The following is a 20884-nucleotide window of genomic DNA, read 5'->3' as shown; positions in this document are numbered from 1 at the left end:
GATCACTAGCTAGCTAGTGCAAAATCATGTCGTTGTGTTCTCTTAGTCGGTGCCTTACTTGAATCCAAGATTGTTTTTAGATAATCTATGAATATGTAGTGCTATATGTTTGTACTCCTATTGCAAGGAAGATCAAACGTTTTCTAACGGGCTTGACACCAAGCTCTAAAAGAGTCTTCATCTTCATCATCATCAAGCGAGCTGTCTTTCAAAATTTTTTAGTGGTATGATTGTGGGAGNACACGATCTATCAAATTTCTATAGCATAAATAACCCAAAAGTCCCGATTTACTTGCACAACTATTTGTAAGTTTTAACTAGCACGTGTTAATATCTTTTAAATGAAATAATTTTTTAGCAAAATATTAGCAACCCACCAATATAATGTAAAAAGTTATTTCTAGTAATAAATAATAATAAATGGAGCGTAAAAATAATTACGTGTCAAGAGGTTAGCCGAACAAAATTAATTGCTCCGGTATAATTTTGCCACCAAAAAATTGTATTGATTATTGAGGGAAACCGGGAACTACCGAATTTCGTTCCTTCGCAGGGCGTCAAACGGTCAAGGTATGGTCGCGAGGTCCCTGTGGCGCGCCGGAGCGAAGGTCGCGATGGCGGCCACCGCAATAGGTGGTGGTGCCGCAGCGGCCTCCATAGCTGCCTCCGACGACCCCTCTATGGCTCTTAAGCTCTGCACCACCGTCCCGGTCCGCCTCGTTCGCCTTTCGTTCACCGTCGCTACCGTTGCCTTCGGTATGCATCCTACGTTTTGACTTGCTGTAATTTAGCGTTTAATGGCTTTTGCGAGAGTTGATGTTTCGGTTGAGTTGGTTGCAAGGTTTTCGCGATCTGGTTTATGTTTCTTTCTCCAAAGGGAAGTTTGAGGCTTAATTGTATGCTAAGAATAATTGCTGGTACTGGTAACCAGGGATCGGAAATTTGGAATTGAGCTTTTCATGCTTGTTTACCTGTGTTGGCTCGTATGTCTGTGAATTATAGGCATTGAGTAGTTTAGGGCTTGAGTAGTTTGTTCAAGAGTTGAATAACATTATGTTCATGTATTTTACTCCGTTTCATCATTCCCATTTAATGTAGTTATCAGAGAGCATTAATTTTGCTATCCTCTTTTTTCTTTGTTCAAGATGTTAAATTTAGATTTATACGTTGACCAATCCTGAATCTCTTTTTTGAATTGGCATCACCCTTTTCTTTCTAGATTACGAATATTCACTGTGGAGATTAGCTGAAGGGAGTAGTGAGAGGGAAAAAGTTAAGCATGAAGTACACCTTAGATCTGCTCGCAGAATTCAAGAGTTATGCTTCAAAAATGGAGGAATATATATTAAGCTTGGTCAGCATATCAGTCAGTTGGTACACCTTCTATCCACATAGCAAGTGATGAAAAAAAGGATGGGCCTGCAGTCCTTAATTCACCTTACCTCGTCTCTCATGCAGGAGTATTTGGTGCCCCAAGAATATGTCCAGATAATGAGAGAATATATGTTGAACAGATGCCCAGTATCCCCATACGATCAAGTGTGTGAAGTGGTCAAGAGAGAGCTTGGTGAAACACCGGATAAGGTATATTTCATTGGTACATCTATTTGATATAATCAGGCTACGCATTCATTCCGTTGAATGGAGATTATTCTTGAAATATGGTCTGGCAGAACTTGGTTAACATCGTTTGACTCCTGTTGTTTCGTATATCTTGTTTCTTATTGCTATTGTATTAACACCTTTATTTTATTATAAATGATATTTTGGCCTCATGATGTAAACCTTCTCGTGTGTAGATCTTTTCTGAATTTAATCCTGATCCAATAGCTAGTGCTTCCCTTGCTCAAGTGCATGTTGCTCGCACCCACGATGGGCAGAAAGTTGCTGTGAAGGTCTTGTTGTATTCAATAATTTTGAACGTGAATTCACATTTAATTTGACTTTTGAGAGTTCCTTCTCAATCTTGTTTACCAGTAGCTCCCTTACATACAGGTGCAGCACACTCATATGACTGATACTGCGGCTGCAGATCATGCTAGTGTTGCATTAATTGTGAATACCATATATCGACTTTTTCCTTCTGTTGATTATAGGTAATGTTTTAGAACCTATGAACTTTTTAAGGGTTTGTAGATGAACTGCATCCTGTCCATAAAAAGCACATATAAATTATGTATCTATATGCTCTATAATAAAGAAAACTTATGCATCTATCTTGAAGAATGTGCTGCAATAATGATATTGTTCCAGAGACTTTTGATGACATATGATCCCTTATGATGGTTTCTTTTTATTTTTTTTATTTTTTTGCTCTTATTTAGGTGGTTGGTTGATGAGATCAGTGAAAGTTTGCCAAAGGTAGGTTATCCTTTCTTTGTCTCGTACACTCCTTTTAGTTGTATGCCCATCTCCTACAGTCCTTTTGCATTGGTTATGCATACACTCTTCAATGTCATGAAAACTCTTTCCAGATATTCTTTATTTTTTCACGTGGATGCCAATAAATTTTCCCTATATGTTTTTTCAATTGTTTAATTGCCAAACTTTATAACAGTTAGCTTTATAATTAAGAAAATTTAGGATATTCAATATCTTTATTTGCTAGCTTCTAATTATGAATTTAAGCCCATGAAAATTCGATTGGTTCAGATTACTCTTACCATTATGATTTAATGCTTGAGGTTTGCATATCAGTCTTCTCATTCTTAAATCAGCCTGATTTCCTTCTTAACGATGCATTCTTGAGATCCTAGTTAACGTGTTTTTCCAAGATTTTTATAAACTAATCTCCGATTTGCAAATTTTCTGGGCTTAAAATAATATGTAATTATATGCCTTCTTTGTTTTGTACAATATTGAATTTGATGTTCCTCTCCTCAATGCTCACGTTTTCAAGATTAATCTCAGGGTGAGGAACTTAAATGGATTTTTTTTTTTCTTCTATTTCACTTGTAAGCTTTCTATCCAAATTGATCTCCTATGTTGTCATCAGAAATATCTTGAACTCGGATGAGAGTATAGAAACTTTCTGGATGCACTATGTTAGGAGCTTTATTTTGAATGAACAAAAATTACTTTGATTAAACGATGAGGGATGCTGCCCTAAATTTTATGGTATTTGAGTCACCGTTTACAGTGGCACATCATCAGTGAGTTTTCCATGGGTAAGATTTTGTGATAGTGGAATTACATTTTTCTTTTTTTTGCTAGACAACTAATTCATATGCCCAGTAACTCCCTGTATTTTGGGTTGGATTTTGATGTATGAATCTAGATAGGAAACTTTATTTTATAATCTTCCCCGAGTAGCAGTTATAACCTATGAATTTGGAACTCACTCCATATTTTTTTTTCCCTCTTTTGTTGCTTTCCATCTTTGATAGTACCGTTATTGACAAAGTTTTATCTCCTCCTCAGGAACTTGATTTCTTAGGCGAGGCCAGGAACAGTGAGAAATGTCTGGATAACTTTCGGAAGTTGTCTCCTCATATTGCGGACTATGTGTATGCTCCAAAGGTCTATTGGAACTTAAGTACCTCAAAGTTATTGACCATGGAGTTTATGGATGGTGCTCAAATAAATGATGTTCGGGCCATTCAGAGGCTTGGGATTCAACCATCAGAAGTTGCAAAATTAGTAAGATCATGCACTTCACAATTCTGTTTATAACATGTTAGGTTTTTTTATGAGCATCATTTTTATTTTGCCTTCGTTCATCGAGTGTTCCTTTCTTTAGCCCCTTGATAGTCCTATGCCCAAGCGGCTTGTTAACTGCATATATTCTAACATGTTGCAGCTTAAGTATTTCAAGTTTGACAGTGCAAGATATGTTATCTACTGTCTGCGTGTCTGTTTAGTTGGATATGCAATTTGAATCAGAGTTGGTTTGTACTTTTTTTAACAGTTGTTGATTGACCAGCTAGAAGGTGCATTATGGTTCAGGAATTCAGACCATTCATTTATATGTTCTTTTAACTTATTATTTAAATGTTTGCTTGACCTTATCATGAATTAATGATACAGGTTTTACTTCACTTGCTGAAAAATTACGTTTCGAAACTATTTATATAGGTTAGTCATACATTTGCTGAGATGATATATAAGCATGGATTTGTGCACTGTGACCCTCATGCTGCAAACTTGCTTGTCCGTCCCTTGCCTTCTGGCAAAAGGAGCATATGTGGTGAGCTGTTACTAAATGATCAATTGATTTTTCTAACGATGTATTAGTTAAACCTGTATATTACTTCTTGGGATATCAATGTCGATTGAGTCAATTCTTGTTCTGTCAACACACAGGCAAGAGGAAGCCACAGTTGGTACTTTTGGACCATGGGCTGTACAAAGTTCTCGACTCCAACATAAGATTTAACTATGCTTCCCTTTGGAAGGTATTTCCTTTACAATTCATCCAAGTGCCATCTCACTGTATTCCTGTTGCCAGCATGTCTCCGTCCTTGATTGTCATCTGATGTTATTTGTTTACCTTCGGTTAGGCTTTAATATTTTCTGATGCTGAGGCAATAAAGGAAAACAGCAAGAAATTGGGTGCTGGGGAAGATCTTTATGCATTGTTTGCTGGAATTCTTACCATGAAACCTTGGAATCGAGTTGTTGACCCAGCAGTTGACCATTTGGTCATTCAAGGAACTGACGATGAACGTTCAGAACTACAGGTAGTCTCTCTTAGATGGTACATACCACCCCCACTCCAAAAATGAGTATTCATGTTCTTGCACTTGAACCTTCCCCGTAATGAATTACTCCTGATGCTGCAGTCCCCTCTTCCTACAGTGGGGATATAAAACCGATCCTGAAACACTATATACTTATTTGATGATAAGCATTGTTCTAATGAAGTTCTTGAACTGTTTGAATTTTACTCAATTTTAGGTGCACCTTGAGAAAGTTGTAGAGATTGCAGTTACTAACTGGCTATCTGACGGCATTTGACCTTCCTTTCTTTTCAGATGTATGCTTCACAGTATTTTCCCCAAATCTCAGAGCTCCTTAGGAAATTACCACGTGTAATTTTGTTGATGCTGAAGACAAATGATTGTTTGAGGGCGGTTAACAATTCTCTGGTAATATACCATCCTCACTCCACTAACTATGATTTGATTAAAATAGTGCTTAATGTGACATTAACTTCAGCAATATTGTCAAAAGTATTCGGATAGTCTAGAACATTATTATTACAATGACTATTATTTTGAAACAGAGTCTAAAACATTATTATTGAAATGGTTTGTGAACAGTTGCAGGGATCTTCCCTGGAGACATTCCTCATCATTGGGAAGGTATCATCTGAAGCAGTTATCGAGGCAAAATTAGCAGAAAATAAGTCGTTTGCATGTTGGTTAAATGTTTGGTTAGATGAAGTAATGTTGGAAGCTCGAATCTTCACATTGCAGCTAGCTTTATGGCTTTTAAATCTCAAAAAAACTTTACTTTGGTGAAGGAAGGTGTGAAAACGCATCAATACGTAAGGATCAGTTTTGTCATCTTACTTTTAGAAGAGTCTTCATTCTTTCTCTGTGGTCGAATTCCCTTCTGTTCTTGCTGGGTTGTCGAACACAGATCGATTATACGGCGAAGAGTTGAAAACTAGTGTTTGCGAGACAGATTACTTTGTAAAACCCCATGAGACTATGAGATGATAGAAAATATGTATTACATATTCATTTGTGTCAGCCAATAAATGGTGGATGTTGCAAGAGAAGCATCCCTTTTTGGATATGTTATGGATTTGGAGAGGTAACAATGGTAACTCATGACACTTTAGAGATGTAACAAGTTTCATGGTTTCATTTTGTACCCGTGTCCTCTCTTATTTATGAGGCGTTGTGGAACGTGTATTTATAAAATATTTTAAGACCTNCATGGTTTCATTTTGTACCCGTGTCCTCTCTTATTTATGAGGTGTTGTGGAACGTGTATTTATAAAATATTTTAAGACTTGTTTTTATTCACGACTTGGTTGTCACTATATGATAGTATTTCGTATTTAATGCTGTAGGCACATGCGGGTAATGATATGATATTAATGGGTGGAGATTGCATGTTGATGGTAATTGTACATTGGTTAATTCTTGAGTACTATCATAGTCACTCTTTGATGAATAATTAGCGGTGGTTGGACGTTGGTTATTCACAATCATCCCCACAAGTACTTTCATGAATGTCCCTCAGTTGTGCGATACTTGTTCATAATTATTACTATGGTACGAGCAGCTACAAATGTCCTCAATTTTATTTGATTAGTCATATAAATCAAATAATAGATTTCACTTCTTTTTTTTTTTTTAATTATTTAAAACGCTTCCACTTGAACCCTTCTAAGATTGGGCCGTTGTCAACGTTATCTATCTAATCCTTATCTATTAATTTATTCCGGGTGTACGATCTTTTACGCTACATCCGGCCACACCCAATTAAAACCTGTCTACAGATCGCTCTATAAAAATTTTGAGTTTCCCTCCAATTATAAGATTTTCCTCTTTCACTGAAAATTCGATTAAATCAATGTTGGGAAAGTCGGCGCCTCATTCTTCTTCCTCAACCTCGCTTCCTTGCTTCGTCTGCAAATTCCCAATTTTCATCTCTTCTTTCTCATCCCAAATCATCGCCAATTCTCAATCCAAGGTGCGGCTCTCCCCATCGTTTAAACTATTATTTATTCTGTGGTTTTTATTTTGTTCTTGAAAGTTCTTCTATTTCGTCTAAATTTCCCTTTTGTTTGCCAGTGCGTTATTTGGTGTAGTTTGAGCATCTCTGTATGTATTTATTCTCTGAAATTCGTATTATATTTCAACTTTTCATATTAGTGTCTGGATGCAAAAGCTGCTTACAGTTTTCTAGTCTTGCAATTATGTTGCGAATTTACTCGTTCATTGATTGGGGAAATGAAGAAAAACAAAGTGATTTCCTTTGTATTCCCACCGAGATGTAAATATAAGTTTGTAATTTGGAGGTGAGACGCTTGAGAGAATTGAAGATCTCTGCATGATGTATATTTAACTGTTCAGTTTTTTTTGTACTTTACTGTCTAGTTTAACAATCTGTTTTTAATTTTTTAGTATCAGAGAAAACATTCTTGATTTCCTCAATAGTTTGACTGTGTTTTAACTGTCTTTACATTTCTGGCAGTTCCAGTAAACATTTTGCTGTAGAAGTAGGTGGTGCCAGTTGAAAATATATTGATATTGATGACATTGAACATTGGAGCAACCTGTTGAAGACCCTAAGAAATGACAAATTATTATGATATTGATGACATTCTGGCGGAGGAAGAGGTCAATATCTTATTCTTTTACTTGATAAGACTTTATAAACTCGCAATCTCAATATTGAATCTTGTTTTGTGCGCTTGACAGCTTGTCTCAGTTATGTTCCAAAAGGCAGTTAATGGAGTTGCCATCGATCCCAGTTCTGAAACAGATTCTGTGAGTTGGATTAGTAGGAGACAGGTTATGGAAGATGAATGACGAACTTATGTTTTCTTTTCTGGTGCAATTTCAGGTTGAATCTGGATCCAAAGTAGAGCTACCCTTCTGGCTTGCAAAAGAGCTGCATCTTAGACAAGTGGCGGTTATGGGCTTGCCTGCTTGTTTTAACCAAAGGTAGCAATCGCCATTATACGCAGGCTTTGCATACGACCAAGAATTTCCCTGAACTTTTATTGTCTAGACTTTTGGGGAGCTTAAGAGAATGAGGATCTTCCTTACTACACCCCGACTTACTCTCTAAAAACTGACCTGCAAAGACACTGAATTCTGATTCTTTTTCTTCTAACTTTGTGGTTGCAGAATTCATGCTTGATTGACTTAATTTCTTTTCATCTGCTTATTGTTTTACGAGCAGAAAGTTCTGAATTGGAATCTTAAGAGCACAGGAATTAGTCAAATTTAATGAGATCATTTTAAAGTTGTTGGTGGTATTATTTTGAAAAGAACTTCCCTTCTAAGCGCTCATGTATTACTTCGGAGACAAGTGATGTTAATGGCATCGCCCTCCAGTTTCATCAATTAAAACAACTGTGCATGATCTATATGGCATGAAATTGTAGTATTCCAAAAACTTTTGAGATTTGGTTTATAGAATCTTGTTACTTGCTCCGTTGAAGCTGACCCACAAAGAAAATTATTTTTTTCCTTTGTGTAGTATTCTGAGCCTGTGTATGCTCAATCTTTTCATGTGCTAACTAATTAATTACCAGCAGAGATTTCCTACCCTAGAATTTTATGATCAAAGGAATCAATGAGACTTTGAAGATGATATTTGTTCTTATATATATATATAAAGATGATGATATTTGTAGTTGACTAGTGCTCTTTTTCTCTATGCAGAACGCGACTTGAAATTCAGGCTGATGCTGCATTTGTTGATCTACGATCTAGAAGTCAATACTTCTATGAATTTGGATGCAAAATTGCACCATTGTGAGTATCTTGAGATCCAACTCTGTGTGCATCAGATTTTTTTTTTAATTTTTTTTTTTTTTTTTTTAAATATCCATATGAATCCATACTTGAATTTCATAGGATATTGAATCTTAGATAGGTGGCACTATGAATTTATCATAATTATTTTATGAGGAGAAAATTTACATTGCTGTTTTTCCATTATTTTAGCTTAAGTCATACTTTATATCTACTGGATGGTTAAAGCATGTCAGTGCACTTTCATTTGACATACATTTGTACTAAAATAAGCATTGTTTGTTTTCACCTTTGACAGAACTACCATTCTGAAGGTATGCCATTTAACAGATCCTTCTTTTAACGTAATAATTAGGATATATAGTCTCAAGGCTTCTTTTTTACTGCCGTCTAAATGACATATCAAACGATCAATTTAAGCTTGTATATTAAGCATGTCGATTGGACATCCTATCAATGACTAAGGATCTTAACTTTAGGCTTGAACTCTTGGGAGTATTTTATAATAATCTGTCTAGCATGTTGTCATCTCAAGTTCTGCATCTCGATGAATATTAATATCATTTTCATTCCATTGGTAGATGTAGACTGATAAATATGCATAAAGCTTTAAAACTGACTAGCTAACCCACTCTACATATGAAGTATATCTTGTAAAAAGTGGTTGTTGCCTTGATCTCGTGCATTTAGGATGTCTACCATATCTCGCTGTTAGCAATATTTTTTAAGTGTACCTAAATGGACGAGAACGCAATAGATAGAGTGCTATTTCTCATTTTTGTTTCACAAACTTCAATGTCAGGGTTGGTGACAGAACAATCGGTTCTTGGCTTTTATCCACGTTCAAAAGTAGGTACAAGGAAGTTTTGACCAAGGCTCACACTGCAGTGTTTGCTGCAAGTTCAAAATACTTGACACTTCTATCAAAGGAAGAAACTAAAAGTGAGATTTTTGTTGCATGTTTTGTCTGTCCTCTGTTTTCATATTTGGTGCTTCTCTTCAAACTCACGTCTCAACATAATCATTGTATGCAGTGTATGAGGCAGCCCAGTCCTCTATGACAGCCTTTAAGAAATGGCGAATCGGTGGGCCTAGATTTCAGAAAGCATCCTTTCTTGGGAGGAAGAGGAAGTCTTCTGAGTAGGTACTAAGTCAAGCTTAAATGTATTCTATTTTCATCCCTTGGTTGCATAAGCATAGAAAACAGTGGAAAAGTAGTAATTTATTCATAATTTTTTTTTTTTTTTTTTAAATGTTTCATTATTGCCATTTCAACTTCTCATTTTTTTTCCTTCTCCCCTTTCTAAGGATGTTGAAACCTTTCCTTAGTATATGCGTTTTAAAACCTTGAGAAAAATCTCGAAAGAGAAAGCCCAGAGATGACAATATCTTCTAGTGATGGATTTTGGCTTGGACTTGGACTCTTACCCCAAAAGATGTAATCAGGTCTATCACATGTTGCTAAGGTGAATCTTGTATCTTGTATGAACACACAATAACACGTAGCATACTCAAAATCATTCAAGAGGAAGAAATAAATGACTAATCTTGATAGTGAAGTCTTTGGAAAGTGAGATTCTAAAGTCGAAACTTTATATAATTAAATTATATGAGTAATACCCGTCAAATTTGAATGTTTCTAGAGTGGGTAAGACATTAGGGAGCATTCATCAGAATAAAGTTATCTTCATATTGTATTGAAGCTCATCTCTCCACCTATTTTTCTTTCCCATCCTACCTAATATTCAAATTTATTTTCTGATTATTATTATTTTCCAATTGGAAAAGTAGTCATCGACCCATTTTTGAACCTATTGTAGATCTGCTTTAATATATATATAATTTTAAAGTTGTGGATATTATAAGGTTTTGGAGAACGCGTTTAGGATTATTTTTTAAAAAAATTAACATCAACATCGTGGATGCCACTATGCTTAGTAACCATATTGTTAATTTAAAATTATGCATCTTACAATTAGTTGTACATTATTAATTTTAAGTTCAATTTTATCGAATTAGTAGTCATTTTCAAAAAAATATAATAAAAATATGTTTCTAAAAATAAATTTTAAACACTATTGATATTGATACGACTAAATTGAGACATATAAATATATATAGACTAAAATAGAGTAAATTTTAAAGTATAAAATTTTAAATATTTATGATAAAGTAATGATAAGTATGTGTAGTAAAAATCTATATGTTTAATTAATTAATTGAATATAGTTAAATAGTTAGAAAACCAACTCCATTGTCCCTTCACAATTGGCTCCATTATAAGAAAAATATTATTATCAACCATTTTTTTTATTTGTTAATTGGATCATAATTAATGTAGGAATAAAAATAAAATAAAATAAAATAAAAGGATTTATTTATTTATTTATTTTATTTGATAAAGAAAGACGAACATTGGTGACTTTAGATATCGAATTGGCGGGAGTTGACAAAATATGGCAGAGAAAAACAAACCACGTGGCGCATGGCCAACGAAAACGACGCGCTCATGAAGCGTTTTGACGATAAAAGCGAGTACAAAATTGTATGATCATATTAATTTTGCATTTGTTGAGTTAAAAAAAAAGTCGACGCGGTCGAGCGATTGAGCATTAAACTCTCCGAAAAACTTGGTTCCATTGCCATCGTTCCTCTCTGAATTCAACAATTTGGGCATGTGGGATCAGGTCTCCATTTCTCCATTTTTCTCCTCCAAGTTTTTCATAGTTTTTGGATTCAAATTAGTCGCAGAAGGGTTGTGAGAATTCCATTGTGTTCAAATCCTGATCCGACATGAAGGGGGGCTGCAACAGCTACAAGGTTTTCGGTTTCAGTCGGAAGTTCAAGTTATCTGAGGCCCAACCGCCGCAGGACGTCATAGATATCTTCGCTTCGTTTACCGATGGCGGGGAGTACATGTCCGCCGAACAAATGCTCCATTTCTTGGGGGATCAGCAAGAGATGGAATGTACCCTACCTGAAGCGGAGCAGATCATCGAGCAGATCTTGCAGAAGCGACGGGGCTCCGATAATCCCTCTGGAGATTCGAGTCAGGGTCTTAGCCTTGATGATTTCTTCCATTATCTCTTCATGCCTGAGTTCAATGGCCCCATTAAAACTCAGGTTTCGACCCTTTTTCTTGTGCCCCTTTCTGTTCCTACATATCCATCCATATCCCATTTCATAATTTATTGGGTTCTTGTTTTTAGCGCTTCTTTTTGTGTGAATTCATTAGCTGCTTATTGCAATAACCCAATCCGAATGAACTCAGTAATGCTTTTAATAACATTACTTTGGACAGGTACATCATGATATGAATGCTCCATTGTCCCATTATTTCATATATACAGGGCACAACTCTTACCTTACTGGGAATCAACTTAGTAGTGATTGTAGTGATGCTCCCATAATAAAGGCTTTGAATAGAGGGCTACGGGTAGTTGAGCTTGATTTATGGCCAAATTCAACAAAAGATGATGTTCATGTTCTTCATGGAAGGTATTAATTACCTCATCTTTGAATACCATCCTCATCAAATCAAAATATAAACTGATATTAACTTTTAAAAGAGGAAATCACTGTACAGAACCATTCTCTGGATGACTGTAGGACTTTAACCAGCCCTGTGCCTCTCTTGAAGTGTTTGAAGTCTATAAACGAGCATGCTTTTGAGAAATCTCCATATCCTGTTATAATCACTCTTGAAGATCATCTTACTCCTGACCTTCAAGCTAAAGTTGCAGAGGTTTTCATTCTTACCCAAAGTAATTGTTTCTGTTTATCCTTATAGATTCTGGTTTAATGCTTTCTATTTTCCCTTGAAGATGGTAACCGGAATATTTGGAGATACACTGTTCTACCCTCAGGAAGATAGCTTATCAGAATTCCCTTCTCCAGAATCCTTAAAACATAGAATCATTATTTCAACAAAGCCACCGAAAGAGTACCTTACATCTAATAAAAAGGATAAGGGTTTAAGTGATGGAAAAGAGTCATCAGAAGAAGAGTCAACAGATCCTGTGACTGATTTCGATGCTGATGAACAGGTGGGTGAGAAATGAAAGCTGGGCATACTGTTTCTTATTTTGAAGTATAAATTATTGCTTGATTAGTCCTTTTGATTATGAACAGAGTGAAAGTGATCCAGATGAGGAAGAAAACAGTGGAGGCGAGTCGAAACCGCCCCAGCAAGGTGCACCGGAGTATAAACGTCTGATTACAATCCATGCAGGGAAACCAAAAGGGGGCTGCTTAAAGGATGCATTGAACGTACAAGGTGACAAGGTTAGGCGCCTTAGCTTGAGTGAGCAAGGACTTGAGAAGGCTGTGGTCTCTGATGGAACTGATGTTGTAAGGTAATTGTTCAACTTATAATGTGAATCAGTTTTGATCTTTTGCTGATGATTGATTCTGATCATTATAGTTATGATCTTTAGGTTTACACAAAAGAATATTTTGAGAGTTTACCCGAAAGGAACCCGTGTCACATCGTCGAATTTTCGGCCGAATATCGGGTGGACGCATGGAGCTCAGATGGTTGCTTTAAACATGCAGGTGCTGATTGGAACCTTCATCATGTCCGTGCCCTTATTTTCTTGTCTTTCCCCTTAGATTCTTGTGAATGAGTGGGTCAAATGTTGTGATATCACATTGGTTGGGGAAGAAAACGAAACACCCTTTATAACGGTGTGGAACCTTTCCCTAGCAAACGCATTTTAAAGCTTTAAGGGGAACTCCGAAAGGAAAAGCCTAAAGAGGACAATATCTGCTAGCGGTGGACTTGGGCCGTTAGAAATGGTATCAGAGCCAAACACCGGGGCGATGTGCCAGTGAGGAGGCTGTTTCCCGAAGGGGGTAGACACGAGGCGGTGTGCCAGTAAGGACTTTAGGCCCCGAAGGGGGTGGATTTGGTGGGGTCCCACATTGATTGGAGAAAGGAACAAGTGCCAACGAGGACTTGGGGCCCTGAAGTAAGTGGAATGTGATATCTCACATTAGTTGGGGAGGAGTATGAAACACCCTTTATAAGGGTGTGGAAACTTTTCCCTAGTAGACGCGTTTTAAAGCCTTAAGGGAGCCCGAAAGGGAAAACCCAAAGAAGACGATATGTGCTAGCGGTGGGCTTGGGCCGTTACAAATGTCGAACAAAGTTTCAAACGTCTTATAAATCTTGTTATGGTCGGTAAGGAATGATCCAAATGAAGTTCCTGTTTGTTTTTCTACGACAGGGCTATGGAAGATCACTATGGATGATGCATGGGATGTTTAGAGCCAATGGAGGGTGTGGGTACTTAAAAAAACCAGACTTTTTGTTACAAAAGAGCCCAGAAGATGAGATCTTTGATCCCAAGAAACCTCCGCCAGTAAAGGAAACATTAAAAGTAAGCCAATTGTGTTGGGTTGTTGTATCTTGGCATAAGTTATAACACCCATGTTCTTCAATAGGTAACAGTATACTTGGGGGATGGGTGGAGCTCGGACTTCAGCCAAACGCATTTTGATAACTATTCTCCGCCGGACTTCTACACAAAGGTTAGTGGTAGCCATTCTGTCCTCCCAGCTTAGCTCGTACTTGATGAATACTTAAAATCTTGGATGAATGGCAGATCCGAATTGTCGGGGTACCAGCTGATGCAGCGAAGAAGAAGACAAAGGTTATTGAGAACGACTGGGTGCCCATTTGGAACGAAGAGTTCAAGTTCCCTTTGACAGTGCCAGAGCTTGCTTTGCTTCAGATTGAAGTGCGAGACTTCGACAGGTCGGAGAAGGATGACTTTGGTGGGCAGACATGTCTGCCAATCTCAGAGCTCAGGCCTGGGATTCGAGCAGTCCCTCTTTATGACAAGAAGGGAGAGAAACTAACGTCTGTGAGGCTTCTAATGCGCTTCCTGTTTTTGTATGAATGATTCCATTGTTTCCTTTTTAACTTACGCTACTGCTTTTAGCTGCCTCTGCCCACCATGGCCTTCCTGCTTCCAAGCAAGCAGCCCTGTTTTGTTGTAACATGATTACAAATTCATTATTTTATTTAAAGGTTGAGTTTTTTTTTATAGTTAAGTTTGAATCTCTTTTTTCTCATAGATATAGATATTGTCATCTTAGATATTGTCATCTTAGATATTATCATCTTTAGGCGGCTTCTTGTCAAGGTTTTAAAATGTGTCTCTTAGTAAGAGGCTTTCACACCCTAAGAAATGTTTCTTTCCTCCAACTGATGCAAGACCTCACAAATTCACCCCTTGGGTCCAACATCCTCGCTAACACACCGCTTGATATTTGACTCATATACCATTTGTAACAGTCTAAGAGCATCGCTAAGAGATATTGTCCTCTTTAGATTTTTCCTTTGAAGGTTTCTTGTCAAGGTTTTAAAATCCTCTTTAGACTTTTCCTTCCTTTGAGTGTTTCTTGTCAAGGTTTTAAAACGTGTCTGTTAGGGAGATATTTCCATACCCCAAGAAAGGGTTTCCTGTCAGGTTTTAATGTTTCCACACTCTAAGGAAGGGTTTCCTGGAAGGGTTTCCTGGTTTCCTGTCAAGGTTTTAAAACGTGTCTGCTAGGGAGATGTTTTCACACCCTAAGGAATGTTTCGTTCCCCTCTCCAACCGATGTAGAATCTCACAATCCACATTTCTTGGGGTTCAGTGTCTTCATTGGCACACCTCTGTGTCTGGCCTTGATACCATTTGTAACAGCTCAAACCTACTGCTAGTAGATATTATCCTCTTTAGTCTTTCCTTTTAAGAGCTTCCATCCTAGTTCGAGAGAGGTTTTAAGATCCGAAGATCCGAAGACTAAGAAATGTTTCGTTCACACACAGATGTGTTTGCTTGTGAGTGGTGAGCTGTTCCAAGTCCAAAAGATAATCCAATAATGCTTTTATAACTGTGTTTGACTTTTTATGTTCATTGTTTTCAGAGTCAAAATCCGCCAAACAATAAAATAAATCCAATTTTGAAAAAAGAAAAAAAGACAGAGAACAGAAACATTTGTGTCTGGTCGCAGTCGTTGGTTCGAAGCAAAAGCACATGCACCATCTCCCTCCGCAGCTCACCTTTCAGCTTTTTGCTCCCCACTTAGCACGTGCGAAAACCATCCATTTTTGTTTTCAAATTCAACCTCAACTAACTGTTTAGGCCTAAGAACACTTCAACAAACTGTTCTTCAAAATTTATACGCAAACTTCTTTCACAAATTTACAAACAAGCTCCATGAACATACAACTACAAAAATGCAAAACCAGAAGCCAACTTCTTTTTCTCTTATTCCTTTCTTTAATTTAATTGATGGGTAATGAATATTTCTTCAAAAATTTTTTTTACAAGAACGGCTATTCGTACGACTGCGAAAGCCACGGGTGTGCAAGTGCTTCCTTTGCAGTTGGTCGTCTTTCTGGATCGATCTCGAGTAAGTTAGAGAGAAAATCAACGAACCCGGAGTCGAAAACCTGCAGATGATCCTCCAAGGAGGTCTCTTCAGGGATGATGAGTTCCATTTGATCCGTTTCCTGAAATGGAAATTCTCAAATGTCATCAATGTTCTTTGGATGCAAAAATATTATGTTTTATCACCAACCTCATTCATATAATACAGATCATATTCTTCTGTGAAGTATTTGTGTGTCTCCTGTCCGTTTAGCAGCATCTCCGTGTTGATCGGACCGAACAACCCGATCATCCGGGCAAGGATCATTACAACTGCCTCATTTGGAAACAATACCTGAAAAAAAACATAGCAGACCAGTAAATCAAACGTATAGAACTCGATCGGTTTCAGTCGAAGCGGAGTTTTATATGGATATGAAAAAGAAAAGCTTACTTCTCCAGACCATAGCTCAGCCAAGATACAACCGAGAGACCACAAGTCGATCTTTGGATCGTATGAAAGGCCTAGCATTACTTCGGGAGCTCTATAGGATCGAGACTGCACGTATAGGCACAAGTTATCGGATTGAAAGCAACTGCTTCCAAGGTCGATAACCTTAATCTCGCATCGTTTGTAACTTTTCATAAGAATGTTTTCTGGCTTTAGATCACAGTGAATGATTCCCAAATGATGCAAGAACTCCAATGCCTCCAAACATTGACGTGCGATGAACTGTCGAGAGAAAATTGGTAAACTTTTCGAAGTTTAAGAAAACATAGCCACATCTAAGTGTACCCGAACATACCTGCAACCTACGAAATGTAAAATAAGCATCTCCACCAGATTCTTGATTGAATTTTTGAAACTCGTACAAGTTCGATCGAAGTAGTTCACAAACAATGAAGAGACGTTCCTGTCAAATTTGCATTACATGAAATAGTGAGTGGAGCTAAAGAATGCTCGAAGTTCGTACTAATCCGACTTGAAAGTTCAAAGCGAGCTTGAGGGCAGCAGATAAAACAGACCTGATGATAAAAGTAGTCGTAAAGTCGTAAAATGTGGTGCTGATCTGCCGGGTCGTGTTTGTTGACAAGCTTTAAAAGTTTGATTTCGTCTAAGCTCTGATCGAAAAAATCTTTGTCGTTTTTTATGATCTTCAGGCAAACGTCGATTCCTGTCTGAAGATCGTGTGCTTGGACAACCTTACTAAAAGCGGCCGATCCTATGTACTCGGTTACGTAGTATCGGCCTGCAAGGACCGTATTTAGAACAATAGGCAAATCCTTGCTTTCTTCAAACCCAGTCCTGTAGATTGCATAATACATCAGAACAACTCATTGCAACATATCAACCTGCAACACAAGAGCTTTAATAGATATTTAAAACGTATGAGCATCGAGTGCCTAGTGGTTTAAGCATCGTTTCTAGACTACGATATAAGGGAAACTTCAGCAAAAGATAGCCAACCTGTTCTTTCTATGTATAATTCTCAGATCAAACACTTCGAATTCGTCGTCGCAGATATTATAAATCGGGAGCTCGTCAGCAGCAACGCCATCTCCATCTGCAGCTGCTTCAGATTCATTGGCTTCATCCTCTGCTTCATGACTTCCATCTTTATAGCTACTGGTTGCATTAAGTACCGAGCTTTTCTCGATAACCTTATTTTGGGGATCATTGTGATCTTCGAACCCTTTCGAATAATCACGACAAGGAGCTGAATCACAGTTTGTGGCAATGTCTTTAACTGTTTCATTAAAACTCGGATTCAGATAACTACAATCAGCAGTCTTCTGGCTATAAAACTCTCCATTGGCAGCACAGCATTTGCAAAAAGGAATAGAATCCTCAGGCAACCCCTCGAAGCCTCCTTCGAGTTGCTTATATCTATCGACACAATAAGGATGATCGATGACCTCGAGCAAACTTTCATCACTAGATGGAGCTGCACAACAAAGAATCGACTTCTCCGGAGCTGATAAACTACTAAATTGTTCATCTCTCTCAGTAGTCATTATGAACTTATCCTCACTTGGGCAGCCAAACAAATCCTGACCCTCAAAGGAGGGTGTCATGAAATTCACATCCTCTTGTTCATCATACCAAGGCAAATCGAATTCATGGTAATTGCGAGCCGTGTCGAACTGAGAGGCAATATCTGAAGAAGAATCTGATGGAATACCATAAGGATTGATGAACTCTGCAACAGTAAAGATATTCTGAGCAATCTAAACTAAAACAAAACACAAAAATCGATTGGGAGAAAGAACATTAAAGATCAATGGAAGCAAATAAAGAAAGAACACTAAAGAACAAAAGTAATCTCGTTCACTAATCACTTAAAACCCCATTTCTCAAGACATGGATCTAACAACAAATTAAAGCGAAGAAAGCATAGCAGTCCATTTGAACTCACAACGATTAAGACAGCTCGAAGAGACCATTCCGCATTTCAGAAACAAACAAAGAATCTTATAATTAAGCTCACGATGATCAATCAGAACTTGAAATCTGATTCAATTCGTTTAAAATCATTACCAGAAGAGCAAACATCAGAAGTAGAAGACCTCAAGCTCACGAACTCGTCATCGGAGGAAACAGAGTTCGATCCAGAACGATCCTTGCCGTCGGCGTCGCCGTTGGAAAGAGCGGGAAATTTCCTGGAAACGGATGGAATTCTAAGGGGAGGTGGAGGAGGAACCATAGGAAAGAAGAATTTCTCAAAATCAAAAGAACCTAATCCGGATTTTTCGACCATATCCCTTTTGAGAGCGGACTCTGCCTCTGAGAACCCATTTTTCCTCAGAAATTGCAGTACTGCTTCAACGTCGGAAACCGCCATGGATGAAGGAAGAAGAAGCTCAAAATTTGAGAGATGATGGCGGGGTGCGAGAGAAACGAGTGAAAATGGTATTCGGAAGATTTGGATTAAAGGAAGTGGAAATTATTTTGGGAGGACTCGGAATTTGCATGCTGCACACACCTTTCTCTCTCTCTCTCTCTCTCTATCTTGCTCCTTCACGCACTCTCCCTCCTTCTCTCTCTGTTTTATGTACTTTTTTCCCTTTTTTTCTCTCTTTTTTCTTTTGAATCTTCTGTGAAACTGAAGCAATCGAAGGGCGCCCATGATTTCCAGATTACCAACTTTCAAAATGGATTAACCTGGGTTTAAGGGGTTTTCATTGGTGGGTCCCCCTTCATTATGGACGCTACGATTATCCACGTGGATTAATATACGCCCTATTTCAATTTTCTTTTTCTTTTTCTTTTTTTTCCTTTTTCTTTTTTCTTTTTTATTTCCTAGTCGTTGGGGACCGAATTCATTTCAACTTTTCTACTCCCTTTTTTTCTTCTTTATTTATATATATATATATATATATATATATATATATATATATATATATATATATATATATTTGGAACCCTAAAGCCCCACCTCAGCTAATTTAGAAAATGATCACGAGTTTATAAACAAATAATAGTCTCTATTATTGGTATGAGGTGTTTTGGAGAGTCTAGAGCAAAGCCCATGAGAGCTTACATATCATTGTAGAGAGTCGTGTTCGTCTAACGTATATAATTTAATTGTTTCAACCTCTTTCAATTTTTTTATAATTTTGGTACATGTTTTTTTTTCGGGGTATTTTTATATATTTTTTTAGTTCAATAATAAATATTCAAATTTAAATTCATAATATACTATATTGAGTATAAAAAATTATTTAAGTGACTAATGATATTATATGGTTGGTTGCATGAGGAAAAAGAAAAATCGTAGCTTGTACTGCTTATTTAAGGTTTAGAGAATGATCTTATTAAATTTGAGTTATACTTGTCCTATATATATATAATAATTTAATTTCTATATACTAAAGAAATTTAACTGAATAGTTTCTAATATTTACAAAGTAATGTTAAATGCATTGAATATCGACGATAATGATGTGGACGTAAATTGATGTTACTAATGATTTTTAACCATACCCTTATTAATGAAAAGTGGTTATATTGAAAACCATGCGTTCAAATGCAATGATGAAATAGACATAAATTCAAAAGTATGAAAACGAAAGGTATAATTTAATCACATTTTCAATATTATAATTAAAAAAGAATATTAAAATAGGTTTTAGTTAATCATATTTTGTTTTAAATTGAATTTGAATACTTTCGTTTAGAATTTATTGGAATTAAAAAATTTAAGAATTTAAATATGGTAGAGTGAATAAATAATAATAAATGAAAAAAATAATAATTGAGAGGACTTTTAGGGGGTGGCTGTGATGAAGCAATGCACCCACCGCAGGGCCATTATGGTTGGTTTTTTAAAATCACTCACACAAGCACCTTTTTTTTTTTCTTCTCACTTTTTTATTTCCCTTTGCATGTGACTGTACGTAGAGGATTATTATTTGGTTTTTTCCACTTTTCTTTTCTTTTTTTTATTATTTGTTAAATTAATCCTCGATTTATTCAAATTCTAAAATTGATTGCACTTTCATGTTTGAAACGAGAAATTGCGCTTTCGATCTTACTCTCAATTCTGGGTCTGGTCATTTTTGCGAATGTAACGACTCAGATCCACCGCTAGCAGATATTGTCCTATTTGCGCTTTCCCTTTCGGACTTTCTCTCCAAGGCTTTAAAACGCGGGCAATATTTTTACACCCTTATAAATGATGGTTTGTTCTTCTCCCCAACGCATCATAGCCCAAAAAAAATATATATATATATATATAGCAAGTTTGTTTGACTAAAATTTTGACCATAATTTTTTAATTTCACCAATAGTCCATAATCTAGAATTCGGGACATCTGGACATTTAAATTTATTATATTTTATTTTAAATTTAAATACGGGTAGTTGTTACACTATAGACAATTTAATGATATGGTTAACGAAATTTTTTTGAAAAATATTAATTTTTTTTAATATAAAGTTTTGTCACAAATAATATGCTCTCTTTTAAACTAATATTAATATCCAACAAATGGATATTGACACTTGATTGTTTATTAAATTTTTATTTAAAAAAATTAGAAAAAATTAACAAAACCTGGAGGCATCTTTGAAGA

At 36.6% G+C, this 20884-nt stretch overlaps 4 protein-coding genes across 8 annotated transcripts; 3 read left to right on the top strand and 1 right to left on the bottom strand.

Annotated features, from left to right (window-relative positions):
• Nucleotides 1–488: 488 nt before the first annotated feature.
• On the top strand, nt 489–5742 carry LOC111780045 (putative ABC1 protein At2g40090). Its single transcript, XM_023660308.1, has 12 exons — nt 489–756; nt 1220–1374; nt 1459–1584; nt 1800–1895; nt 1996–2096; nt 2325–2361; nt 3421–3639; nt 4075–4186; nt 4303–4394; nt 4500–4679; nt 4974–5087; nt 5262–5742. Exons 1-12 carry the CDS (start codon nt 573–575, stop codon nt 5460–5462), a joined length of 1617 nt encoding a protein of 538 aa, XP_023516076.1. The 5' UTR covers nt 489–572; the 3' UTR covers nt 5463–5742.
• A 766-nt stretch (nt 5743–6508) lies between these two features.
• On the top strand, nt 6509–9727 carry LOC111808182 (DNA replication complex GINS protein PSF3-like). Of its 2 annotated transcripts, none has more exons than XM_023694028.1 (7): nt 6509–6648; nt 7159–7298; nt 7380–7448; nt 7525–7625; nt 8352–8444; nt 9247–9386; nt 9479–9727. In XM_023694028.1, the coding sequence occupies exons 2-7, from the start codon at nt 7254–7256 to the stop codon at nt 9586–9588; spliced, it is 558 nt and encodes a 185-aa protein (XP_023549796.1). In that variant the 5' UTR covers nt 6509–6648; nt 7159–7253; the 3' UTR covers nt 9589–9727. The 2 variants fall into 2 exon arrangements, with proteins under 2 accessions (XP_023549796.1, XP_023549787.1); XM_023694019.1 differs by having other exon boundaries at nt 7153–7298.
• A 1296-nt stretch (nt 9728–11023) lies between these two features.
• LOC111790407 (phosphoinositide phospholipase C 6) lies at nt 11024–14494 on the top strand. Its single transcript, XM_023671294.1, has 9 exons — nt 11024–11567; nt 11746–11942; nt 12054–12189; nt 12269–12490; nt 12576–12799; nt 12881–12998; nt 13673–13825; nt 13890–13976; nt 14051–14494. The coding sequence occupies exons 1-9, from the start codon at nt 11238–11240 to the stop codon at nt 14348–14350; spliced, it is 1767 nt and encodes a 588-aa protein (XP_023527062.1). The 5' UTR covers nt 11024–11237; the 3' UTR covers nt 14351–14494.
• A 1098-nt stretch (nt 14495–15592) lies between these two features.
• Nucleotides 15593–18901, bottom strand: LOC111782258 (dual specificity tyrosine-phosphorylation-regulated kinase 3-like). Of its 4 annotated transcripts, XM_023663109.1 has the most exons (8): nt 18546–18631; nt 18348–18469; nt 17277–18009; nt 16835–17114; nt 16615–16722; nt 16263–16541; nt 16020–16163; nt 15593–15951 (listed from the first exon to the last, which is right to left on the bottom strand). In XM_023663109.1, the coding sequence occupies exons 3-8, from the start codon at nt 17882–17884 to the stop codon at nt 15775–15777; spliced, it is 1596 nt and encodes a 531-aa protein (XP_023518877.1). In that variant the 5' UTR covers nt 17885–18009; nt 18348–18469; nt 18546–18631; the 3' UTR covers nt 15593–15774. The 4 variants fall into 4 exon arrangements, with proteins under 4 accessions (XP_023518877.1, XP_023518868.1, XP_023518885.1 ...); XM_023663100.1 differs by having other exon boundaries at nt 18348–18901; XM_023663117.1 differs by lacking the exons at nt 18348–18469; nt 18546–18631 and having other exon boundaries at nt 16835–17161; nt 17277–17392.
• Nucleotides 18902–20884: the final 1983 nt, after the last annotated feature.

The sequence above is a fragment of the Cucurbita pepo genome, chromosome LG01 (assembly GCF_002806865.2).
Source record: "Cucurbita pepo subsp. pepo cultivar mu-cu-16 chromosome LG01, ASM280686v2, whole genome shotgun sequence".
In the NCBI taxonomy this organism is placed as follows: Eukaryota; Viridiplantae; Streptophyta; class Magnoliopsida; order Cucurbitales; family Cucurbitaceae; genus Cucurbita; species Cucurbita pepo.
The sequence above is the reverse complement of the archived record's forward strand: the minus strand, read 5'-3'. Positions and strand labels throughout refer to the sequence as shown.